Source organism: Apodemus sylvaticus, chromosome 22 (genome assembly GCF_947179515.1).
Source record: "Apodemus sylvaticus chromosome 22, mApoSyl1.1, whole genome shotgun sequence".
Classification (NCBI taxonomy): domain Eukaryota; kingdom Metazoa; phylum Chordata; class Mammalia; order Rodentia; family Muridae; genus Apodemus; species Apodemus sylvaticus.
In genome coordinates, this window is record NC_067493.1 from 56,354,126 (window position 1) to 56,366,592 (window position 12,467).

Genomic DNA, 12,467 nt, shown 5'->3' on the forward strand with positions numbered 1-12,467 from the left:
GTCCCTCTACAGGGTTAAGATGTGAGTTCCTAGGAAACAGTTTAGTGGGGGGAGCTTGAGCAGAATCAAAGGGCCTCTTTCTTCTGAAAGTCCTCTTTCCTGCTCACTGTATCTGGCTCCCATCAAAGCGATCCACAGCCTTGGCTCTCTGCTGCTGTTGTCATGGAAATCACAGTAGGAATGGAGCTCCTGCACCAGAGGTCAGGGTGCAGTTGCTTTGGCTCCTGACACATGTGTCCGGATACAAGGATGAGCACTAATTAGATAAAGCATCGATGACTCCCGGAACCGCTGCAGCTCCTGGCTGGTGTCTGGCATTTGTCCTATGTCTGAAGGCCCCAGGGACAGAGGCAGACAGTGCAGGTGGGAGAAGAGGAGGAAGGACAGCAAGCCAGCTTTGCATGTAGCTGCTGCGTGCAATTCAGATTTGCTCATCGGGTATTTGTGCAGTACCTACTGCGTACCACAGGATGGGTGAGACACAGGAAGGATTGGAAGACAGGTGAGGTACCAGCCCTATGAAATTCATATCTGGTGGAAAAGCCTAACAGTAGCACAGGTATATGCAATGGCCTGACTCTGGGGGAGGAAGGCCAAAACACAGGGGTCTCCTCTACCAGGGGTCAAGACCTTATGCTTAGAGGAAGGAAAGAAAACAGGGAAGAAGTGTAAGAAAGGAGTCACTAGCAACTTCAAGCAGAGCCTGACTCTTGTTTTGAATTGCTGAGGCTTGGTGAGACGTGGCTGGCCACAGTGTTATTTCGGATGACCCTGGCTACTGCCTAAGCAGCTAGATATTTCTGTATTTAGCCCATCATACTCATGAGAAGCCAGGATCTAAGAGACCCAGCTGAACACTTCACCCAGGGGCACATAGCAAGACATGGCTGGCCTGTGGGTACCAGCCATCCTGAACGCTGTAACCTCTGCTCACCGGCGATGATCCCGTTAACCTGATATGGACCAGGCTTGACCACAGAGCCTTGAACACAGCTGCGCTTCAGCGAGCTGATCATTGTTTTACATCGGCACATTTCCGACCCTTTCTCCTTTTCTTCCCTCTTGTTAAGTCCTGGTTAGAAATGGTCTGCTTTCTGGTGTTTTCGTTTGTTTAAAGGCAGGACTCCTGTCCCAGCCAGAGCTATGACCTTCTTATACGCCAGCACCAAGATAAGGTTCCCTTAGACAGAACATCTCCCCGTGTGGGTGGGTACCCCTATCTTAGGCAACACCAGAGGTTCCTGTTCCTCCCGAAAATCCCTGAGGCATGGACGTGAAGATACAAAGAAGGTTTATATCCAGGTGACCCTGACTAAGGATGGCTGTGTCTTATCTCAAGAAGGCATCAGACCCCCAAAGAGCATCAGATCACAGAATCCATAGAATTCCCTTTGTTTAGACCTCCAGTTTCAGGGGTGGTGATATGCAGTTGGCGAAGTGCTCTCCCAACATGTATGTAGCCCTGGAGAGGGTAACTTCTATCCCAGCACCACATAAACTCCTCAGATCTTGGGACACGAAGGCAGGAGCAACAGAAGTTCAAGGTCATCCTTAGCTACATAACAAGTTTGAGGCCAGCCTGGGCTACTTGAGAACCTTACCCTTAAATAAACCCCTCTGGCACAGCAGGTGAAAAAGAGCCCTGGCTGGCAGCTCCCCACCCCCACCACGTCCTCTCACCTGTCTGTATCTGACTGTGGGGGCGGGGGGGGGGGGGACTGTGTGTTTGGCTTCTGGGTGCAGTGTTTTATAAAGTGCTAATTAACTCCCACGACGTGTTCACTGAAACTAAACTGGAAACAAGCCATCCCAACAACTGAGATCAATAATTGCGATCCTCGTTGTGCTAGTAACATCTATGAGACCAGGGCTGGCACCTGCTCCAAGGAGAGCAGAAGCCTGCAGCAGTTCCTGCCTGGGCGTTGGTTAGTTATCTGTTTGTCTGTGCCTTGATCCTTGTCTGTGACCTCCCTTCCCAGGAGAAGCATGTGGTTGGCTTCTGTTAACTGGGGAGTGGGTTTTGCACGGACTGCTCTATTGTTTACCGAGTTCTTGCTCAGAGCCCTGCTTGCTCCTGCTTGTTAGAGCCGGGCAGCCATCATAGGTCTCTGGCTGTGCTCTCCCTGCCCTTGTCAAATGCCACCTGTATTCCTCCTGCAAGGAATTCTCTCTCTGCTGACTTTTTGTCTTGTCCAGAGTCTGTCACCTGACTCGGGGCAGGAGTGGTGGTGGTGGCTTCTCCTGCTGGGGATGGAACCTAGGACTTTGTGCATACCAGCCAAGTGCCCTTCCACTGACCCCAACCCTAGCTCCAACCTCAGACCTGGCCGGATACAGACACAGACCCAGACCCAGCACAGACCCAGATCCAGACCCAGACAGACAGACCCCCAGATTCCCCAGACCTCCCTCCCCTCCCCCAACCCAGACCCAGACCCAATCTTCTACTTCACCTTTAGAGAAAGATTTTGAAGATCTCAATATAGTCGTGGTTGCTTGTCTGCAAGATCTACAAGTGATTTCCCACCATCCTTTGTACTGAGTCCCATATTCGGGGTTCAGAGCCCAGCTTCTTCCCTCTGGCCTCACCATCATCCCAGACGCACCCTCCCCTCACCTCCCCACCGCAATACCACCCCCACATCGATTCCCACCAAGTCAACTTTGCAGCCTTCTGATTCCTCTTTGCCCGCGGAATGCCTGTCCTCTGATCTTGACTCTGGGCATTCCTTTCTGGGCATCCTCTATGCTTCCTGTGGGTGAGGTGAAAGGTCACCATGCCCTGACCTCGCCCCTGCCTCACTGTCGACCGAAGCATCCTCCTTGTCCAGAATCACAGAGGTTATAAGAAGCAGAAATGGAGTTTGAACCCAGGCAGGACTTTGTATGTACAGACGTTGGCCCACCACATCCCAGGGTCCTTCCAGGACCTCTGGCGCCTGGTGGGCCCTTCCCCCCAGAGACTGTGACTAGGACATTAGGGCCTTGCCCTTCTTCACCATGAATTCCCAGCTGTGATTAACTACCAGCCTGGGGTTCCCATCAGAGAAGACAGATGACCCCGGATCCATCCCTGGTGCCCTTAATTGGGGCATTTGTCACAACCTGTCACCTGTGCTTCTATGAGACAGCAGGGCTAATTAAAAAGCTCTGGGAAGATGCCCCGATGGGAGTCTTTGTGTGAGCAGGCACCTTGGGGAAATGTCTCCCCAGCCCTGCCCCAGAGCAGCGGCCTCACTGGGGGTTTTATTTGAAGAGCTTTTGTGTTTGCTCTCAGGACGATGATGTTAGGGGGAATTGATTCAATATTAACCTAACCTCCTGTCAGGGGAGATAAAGAGCAGGTTGTAATTGGCTGGAAACATGGTGGTCACAGGTTTGTTCGCCCACAAATATTGACGCTTCCATGGCCGTGATGGACGGAGCGTGAAGGAGGCCCTGGTTTTTTTTACATTACAGGGAGGAAAATCTAGTTTTCTGTCTAAAAGACAGCCTCTGCTTAGCTGGGGAGGGCCAGACACGTGGCACAACCCTGAGAGCCCAAGGTGACACTAACAGGAGAATCAATCCTTTTGTACATCACCAAGCACCCTGCGGTGCCTCTCTGCCTGTGACCTAATCCTATGTCCCCAGAGGCACAGGAGCCCAGTGGTTTCTGGGAAGCCTGGGCAGACTTGGAAATATGTCTACATGAAACAGATTCCCAACAACCACGCAGTTTACCCAGCCTTCCCCCCATTGAAGGCAGGAGCCCTGCGACCCATCTGAGGAGGAGGCTTAGCATATGGGGGTGGGGGTGGGGTGGCAGTGCTGCAAAACAAGAATTGGGTGAAACCTGATGGGCAGGAGCTGAGGGATGTGACTCAGTAGTAAGACCTGAGTTTATATCCTCAGCACGGTGAAAAATGCAGAGTGTGGCTGAGCATGCCGTGCCTCCAGAAATGGAGGGGATGGAGCCAGGCAGATCCTGACAACAGCTAGTTGTCTAGTTCTAGTTCAGGGAGACACCCTGTCTCGAGGCACGAAAGTGAAAGGTGGTAGAGAACACTTTGGGGCCAGCTCTGACCTCTGTAGGTGTGTGCAACAGAACACTTACATGTGTGTACCATGCCCAACAGGTATATACTCACAACTCACACACACACATACACCCCACACACAGCAACACATACACACCACACATGTACATATGCCACATTTACATATCTTACAAACATATATCATACATACATGCATATCACACATACCATACACATATGTATAGCATACGCACATACAACACACACATACACACACCATGCAACACATATAACCACATACCACATATACCACACACACTACATACAACACACAACATATATACATGCATAACACACAAAAACCATATCACACGTATGCACACACGAAATACACCACACACATATACATACCACACACATATACACATACACATGTATGCCCCCACACTTTTTTTTGTTTTGAAATAATTATTTCTTTGAGACTGAGTTTCATGTGTCCCAGGCTAGCTTCAGATGTGCTGTATAGTCAAGAATGGCCTTGTTTGTGATCTGCCCACCTATCCCTCAGAATGCTGCCATGCCAGGTATAAGCCAACACAGTCAGTTTACGAGGTGCTAAGGATAGCCCAGCTCCTGTATTCCAGGCAAGCCCTCTACAAAGAACTTAAAACGTATGCAGAAATTGAGCAGCTATATCCATATGTGGCAGTTTATGTCTGTTTGTTTGTGGTGCTGGGGTGAAACCAGGACTTGATACGTGATGCTTGAGTTCTCTGCCACTGAGTTCTCTGGCTCCTAGATTCCATAACGTGGGATGTTTTACCAAATCTGCTTCATCAACATCTTCACAGACCTGTAATCCTAAACATCTGTGGGCACGTGAAGAACACTGACTCCTTTATCCTCATCAAAATGTAACTTTTAACACTGATTCAAGTACTAGCTGGCCATGGCAGCTCAGCTCATGCCCTTGAGACCTGAGGCTGGAGGAGCTCTACAAGTTCAAGTACAACCTGTGCCTAGAGTAAAACCCTGTCTCACCCCCATCCCCTACTTACAAACACATGCCAAGTTTCTGATTTCTAAACCAAGGCAGACTGGGTCTAAAGGTTTTTGGTTTTGTTTGGTCTTACTGCAGCCTGCCGGTGGAGGCTGTAAGTCTGGGTGCTGGTTTGCCTCAGGGGCAAACATTTTCCTGTCTGTCCCTGACACAAAGGAGAAAGACTCCCCATGGTACTGGGGAGCTGAACAAAACAACAAAACCCGAGGTCTGGGGATGTACCTGAGTGTGTCAGCGTTTGCTGGGTGTGGGCAACCCCGGGGCTCAATCCCCAGTACTGAGAACACTACTCCAGACACACCAGTGAGTGAGTGGTAGTCTCCACGAGCAACAGGACAGTGCTGGAACATTTAGTAACGGCCCAGGCAACAAAGATTGTCACCATGTAGTCTTGGAGTTTACATCTTGAGTCTACTGTCCACAGCACGTCACACAGACAGGGTTAGAGTCTGTTGACATTTTTTAAGATTTTAATTTTAGTTATATGTATATGTGGCTGTGTAGGGGTATGTGAAGTGAATGTAGGAGCTCATAAGGACCAGAAGACGGCACTGGAACCCCTGAAGATAGTGTTGTAGACAGTTTTGAGTCACCTACCACAAGTGCTTGTGTAGGGTATGTGGAGGTAACTCTGGGAGAGAAACAAGTGGGACAGAGAACCACAGGCTTCCGCAGCTGCTTGAAGAGTCCTGATCCACAGTACACAGTGTATGACACACTGTATGTTGTGGCTCCTGGCACACCACTGAGACAACACAAAGGACCCAAGGCCAGGGCAGTGGCTGCTCCCCCCCTCCACCTCTTCACAGACATCTCCCCAGGTGATCAGCCCCTCCCCTACAGATTCATGAGCAGAGGAGTCAGATTTGGCTAAAGAACACATGCTGTTCCCTGATTTGCCCTTGAATTCACAAATGCATTCTACTTGGCTGCAAAACTGTATATAAGATTATATCCTAAACAATAATGTTAGATCTGGACCCCAATGCTGGTCTCTGGAGTCTGAGGAATCTGAGGGCTCTGTCTCTACTCTCCCCCACTCCCACCCTTCATTTCCTGGTCCCTGCTTCTATATGCTAGGAACCAAACTCGGATCCTCTGGAAGAGCAAGCAAGTGCTCCTAACCACTGAGACACCCCATCCCACCCACACCCCCACCCCAGATTCCACTACTGAAGGTAAGGGTTTAATAGGTAGCAGTCTTTGCTGCATGTGGTTGGGTCTGTCTACAAGGTGAATTGTGGGAGACCCTGTGCTGGAGAAAAACTCCGCACTGAAGGTGGCATCATCCAGCCTCTGAGGTGGAATGCTGAGCCTGGAAAATGTCCAGTCTAGCCCGGCAAACTCGGGCAGAATGGCCGCCCTGTGGCATTCTCTCTTCTGTATTTTTAAATCCCTCAAGTTGTTCAGCTAAATCCAGGAATGTAAGATCTAAGCTTTCTATAGAAATATACCAGTCCTGTCCCACCTCTCTCAGTATGTCTAGCTGCCCAGTCTAGAAACCCTGTAAGTCTAAAGAAGACATTTCCCCATGTATTTAAAGCAGACAAATGACTTCTCATAAGAAAGCGAAACCATTCCTGGGCTTACAGTTGATGTGTGTGTGATGGGGATCTCAATCACCCCTGTGAATGCTAGTGCCTGGTGAAGAGACTGGGGGGAGGGGATAGAGAAGGGATGGGGGAGGGGACAGGAGGGGTGGGGAGAGTCAGTGGGGGAGGGGAACACATTGAGGGCTGAGACAGTGGGGAAGAGGTCTGTAAGCAAAAATTGTGTGCAGACGGGTATGGGGGATCCAGGAATACTTAGATCTGGAGCCTCAGAGACTTGAATCTGACCTTGCCAAGTCACAGCTCACCCTCCTCCCCTTGCAATGAAATACTGTAACAGGGTAGGCTAATCCTCCCACAAACACACCCAGAGTTGTATGGGCTGCTGTCACTAGTATGCATTGACTGCACAGGACAAGAGGGAATGTGGAAATTCCTATCTCCCCAGCCCCATGAGAAGAAGAATGTTCTCCCTCCTGTGTTGGGAACCTGGAGACTTGTCACCCCACTACAAATGTCTGTTCCACCCTTTGTGCACAAGAGCAGCAAGTACATGCATGTGCACACATGTATACACACGGACACAGATACATGCACATACACATGCACACATATACATGTATATATGTATGAACACTCACAGACACATATACATACACACATATACACATGTACACATATACATACATACATGCACACATATACATATATATTTGTGAATGCATATATATGTACAGATACATACATATATGCACACATATACACACATGTACCCACATGTATACACATGTACACACATACACACATATACACATGCACACACATGTACACATAGACACACATGCATATACATGTATACATGCATGCACACATAGACATACACATGCACACATAGACACATACACATACATATACATGTGTACCCACATATACACATGCATGCACATACACATATATACATGTATATACACATATACACACATGCACACATATACATATATACACACACAGAGATATATACATACAAACACATATGCACACATGCACACATATATACACATGTAGAGATATATATACACATGCATACATACATACATACTCACATACTAGTTTTGCAACTTTCTCCTAGTCCATGCTGTGTGTGCATCTTTGATTCATTTGCTTGCCAGCCTCGGGTTCTGAGCACGAGCCACCTAGCTCAGTTCAACTTATGCAGGAAAGAAGTTGTTGAGAAAGTGACTTAGGAAGGTCTGTGGCTCAGATGTCTTTGGGTTGCATCTGGGCGCTCCAACTGTATCATTACAAATGTGTCTCTTGGGCTGGGTTTGCTGGCACCTGGGGGTCCTAACGTTACTTGTCTGAGCTGCCGGAGGGAAGAAAGTCTCTTGCCACCTTTGACCTCCATGTCCTCAGGCCCTAGCCTATTAGGAGAGTCATAGGCTTGTCTCCCAGCTGGGCATGCGCAGGTTGATTATGAACCCAGATGTTTGGGAGGTAGACAGCTGTTTCTCCTAGTTTGTAGTCTGTAGACATGGGTGGAGACTGAGAGGCTGCCCAGGCTTGGGTTCCAATCCCTCCCATTACAGTGTGGGCGGCCACACACATCACCAAGCTCTCCATTTTCAACCAGATAGGATGGAATAGCTGCTGTGCAGGTTAGAGGAGCTATACTGGGAAATTCCAGAGCAGGGCAGGGCTCAGAGTAAGAGTTCTTCCTCACAGTCTGTGTGCATGCCACCCCTAACTTACACAACACACACTCAGTGCCTGGAGCGCCCCCAACCTCACCTGTGACTTCCGCACGCCCCCAGGCTTCTCTCCCCCTGTCTGTGGAGGTGGGGCTGTCCAGCTACAGTCTTTCAGGGTGGTCGCGTTTGCTATAACCTCTGGTTATATCAGGACAGAATTATCCTCAGTGAGCCTCCCAACTCAGGCTTTGTCCCCTACCTCTGTGGGAGAGCCTTTCTTCTGACCTCCCTGCCTCACCAGAGGTGTGAGAGTTCCAACTTGGAAGACCCAACTCAGCGCAAAGTCTTGTGTCCTCTGTGGATGACTCCTTTGCCAATGCCAGGAGTGCCCTGGCTCCTTCAGTTGCTGTCAGGGCCACTGTGACATGTGGGTGGAGCACTGTGATATCAGAGCTGTTCTTTGCCTGTTAGAGGGGGTACAATTATTCCCCAGTGAGCTGCACACAGCCTCTGCCTGGACTCGAGGCCCTCCTCAGCTGGTCAGCTTGCTACATGCTCACTCAGAGAGGATCCTTAGCAGGACCTGGTCAGCAATCCTACTACCCCTCTGTGGTCTCTGAGCGCCAAGTCCTCTCACTTAGCTTTGGTGGGATGTCTGTCTGTCTGTCTGTCTGTCTGTTTGTAGAAAGAATTGGTTTGAAACTCATTCCTCCTGCCTCAAAATGCTCCCTGATCATACCCTTAGTCACTCAGGAGATGATGCTTTCTGAAGTGAGAGTGGGTGCTTCTGGGGAATTCTGAGCTTGCTTATGGTTCTTGGAGCTGTGTGTCTTTGGGTGAGGCAGAGTCTTGAGTGTTTTCCTTGCGTGTTTTCTGTCCGCAGCATTTCTGAGGGCATATTCTATTTGGAGACTCTGGGGATCAAGGGAAAGTGCTAGATGTACACTGGACACAGGGTTTGTGTGCTAATAAGAGTTTCTCAGTGGGACTCTTCACTCATGGTGGGAGTGGGGCGTCCTGTGCAGAATATTTTTTCCTTTAAATGGTTTGCAGACCAGCTGGACCCTTCAAGCCTCAGTCTGGGCTGACAGGTTTCTGCCGTCCTTTGAGTCACGAGCCTCCTGTGATGGTTGTCCTGTTCACTCCACTATTCCTGTGCTCCCTAGAGAGGTTGTCACAACTGTCTTTGCCCATCTCCTCTAGAAAGCAGGACCAGTTATCTGCTCTCATCTCTCATCTCGTGTGTCCTGAGCCTGGTGCTGAGTGGGGAGCAGGCATCCTCTCGGGTGCTTGCCCCATGGGGCTCAGGGGCAGCCGCTTCTGCAGCAGCAGAGTTCAGAGCTCTGTCTTGGAATGGTGCTAGCCTTGAGGTGGGCTCAGACCTAGGCTGCCTCAAGCACAGACACTCTGCACTCACACAGCAGTGTGTTGACAGACGGGTCTGAGGGTAGCCGGCTAGGACTGGGCTGGCATAGTAGGGAGGGATGGAGGGAGGGTGTCGGAGAAGCAACTTCTTTCCTTTCCTTCTGCTTGTCCTGTACAGCTGGAGCAGAGTGAGGCCAAGTGTGAGGACGCATTGAAGACCCAGAAGGTGCTGACCGCAGACCTGGAGAACATGCACAGTGAACTGGAGAACGTGTCCCGGAGCAAGAGCCTGGTACTGTCCCTCCCGCAGCCTCAGAAGCACAAGCTCAGAGTCTTGCATTGGCCTGCTGGGGACACAGCTTTGAATGGAACTAAAGATGCTTAGGGTGGCTCTAGGGGGCGCCCCCTTGAGACCCCACTGAGTAACCTGGCAGGTGGGGGGGGGGGGCACAGGCTTCTACTGAAGCCACTCTTGACTACTCAAAGAAGAATAAGAGGACTTATTGTGGACCTACTGAATACTTAGCCCGCTAGGAAGCAAAGGGAATTGATTATGGGCCTACTGGGTGCTTGACATACACACCAACTTCGAGATCCCAGCAAAAAAAAAAAAGCCTGTTGTGGACCTACTGTGTGCCCGGTAGCATGAAGTTGCACCTGCAGTGATTAGCACGGTTCACATGTGCTCACAGCTGTAGGTGGTTCTCAAGAACCTCTTGTAGGCCTACTATGTCCTTACTGCCACGAGAACTCTTGGTACTCATCATCAGACTGCTGCTTGCCACCTGATCTAAGAGGAAAAGCCTGTCTCTCACAGGCTGGCTTCGCTTTCCTATAATCAAAAGCCCCAACTATTCATTATAAGGTTGTTATTGTGTGGTTACCATTGAAGGGGAACAAATGAGCTGTGCTATGGATCTATCACATTGGTGACAGTGTCTAGGGTCTGGAAGATCTGACTTGACTTAAGTGTGCACTTGACGTACAGAATTCTATAGTTCACATAGAGATGGAGAGGAACCAACTCAGGCTTGTGTGGGATCCTAATGAGCCTCCTTTTCCTATATTTTTATTCTTCTAAATGAAGGGGGATACATCCAGAAACACATACACACATACACACACATTGTCTTAGGGTTTCTCTTGCTGTGAAAAACACAGTGGCCAAAAGCAACTTGGGAAGGGAAGGATTTATATCTTACACACTTAGATCACACTTCATTGCCAGGGAAGATCAGGGTGAGAACTCAAGGCTGGACTGAGGCAGAAGCTGTGGAAGATTGCTGCTTACTGGCTTGCTCTTTGATGCTTGTTCTGTCTGCTTTCTGAGTGCTTAGAACCTTTTATCCAGTGGGCAGCCCCACACATAGTAGGTCGGGGCCTCGCTAATCAATAAAATGGCTCAGGATTAGGCCAATCAGAGGGAGGGGGCATTTTCTCAGTGGAGGTTCCCTCTTCTCAAATGACTCTAGGCTGAATCCAGTTAATGAAAAGCTAACCAGGAAACACCTCCATGTGCACAAGCACACGTAATCACAGGATGTGCCTACATACATATAAAGTCATCAAATACACACTCAAGAGTAATGCCTTTGGAAGAAAAAAAACCCTCAACCAATCTACCTACCCACCTAATAGACATTTATGGGGTGCGTGTTGGATGCCAAGTCTGGTGCTTGGTGCTGGGGATACACCTGTGTGCAGGTCAAGGTCCCTGTTCTCAGGGACGATCCAGGTCTGTACTTACATATTTGTGTCACAGATATGTATGCATGGGTCTGCATGGACTGCTAGAGGTTCACACAGCCACAGATCTCTCCACACATGCGGCATCCAGATCCCCCAGAACATTCGGTATGCACCAGTGCACATTCCTCTCACTCAGGAGAGACCCTCTGCCCCTCTGCAGGTGGATGAGCAGCTGTTCATACTGCAGTTTGAGAGAGCAGACCTCCTGAAGCGTATCGACGAAGACCAGGAAGACCTGAACGGCCTCATGCAGAAGCACAAGGACCTCATTGCACAGGTCAGGACCCTCTCCCAGCGTGGGAACTCGGTAGACATGATGGCTCAGAGGTAGGTAGGAGATGTCATTTCCATGCAGCCCTGGGGAAAGATGGTGTGTCCTCTGGAGGCCAGCTTCATCAGGAAAACATTGACTGTACAGCTACCTACCTCCCTATCCACGCACCCCACCGTGAACCTACTCACCAATCTGTCCATTCAACTGTGTCTTGGTCAGTGTCTCATCTCTGTGAAGAGATACCATAGCCAAGGCAATCTATAAAGGAAATTATTTAATTGGGGCTGGCTTACAGTTAGAGGTTTAGTGATCATCATGGTAGGGAGTGTGGTGGCACGCATGGAGCTAGAGCAAGGGGGGGAGGAGAGGAGAAGAGAGAGAAGAGAGATTCTAATTCTTCTCAAATATTGCCACTCCCTAATGCTAAGCATTCAAATATGTGAGCCCATGGGGGCCATTCTTACTCAAACCACCACAGGCTGCCTTCCCATGTGCCCATCCATCCATCTATCCATCCATCCACCCAGCCAGCCAGCCAGCCAGCTGCCCATCCATCTGTCCATCCATCTATTTATCTATCGGACCACCTGCCCACCCACCCATCCATCCGTCCATCTACTCAACCATCCACTCATCATCCTTCCATCCATCCACCCACCATCCATCCACCCATCTCTCCACCTACCCATCCATCAATCCATTCATCCATCCGTCCATCTGTCCATCTGTCCGTCCATCCATCTATAATGCTCTCTATTCATT

General features: G+C 49.6%; 1 protein-coding gene across 1 annotated transcript in view; it reads left to right on the forward strand.

The window, feature by feature from the left end:
• The window catches only part of Myo18b (myosin XVIIIB), a 191,649-nt gene that overhangs the window by 106,619 nt on the left and 72,563 nt on the right, over nt 1-12,467 (forward strand). Inside the window, exons 34-35 of the mRNA XM_052167649.1 lie at nt 9,861-9,974; nt 11,592-11,708. Coding sequence (XP_052023609.1) covers nt 9,861-9,974; nt 11,592-11,708 — 231 coding nt within the window. The remainder of the gene's footprint in view (nt 1-9,860; nt 9,975-11,591; nt 11,709-12,467) is intronic.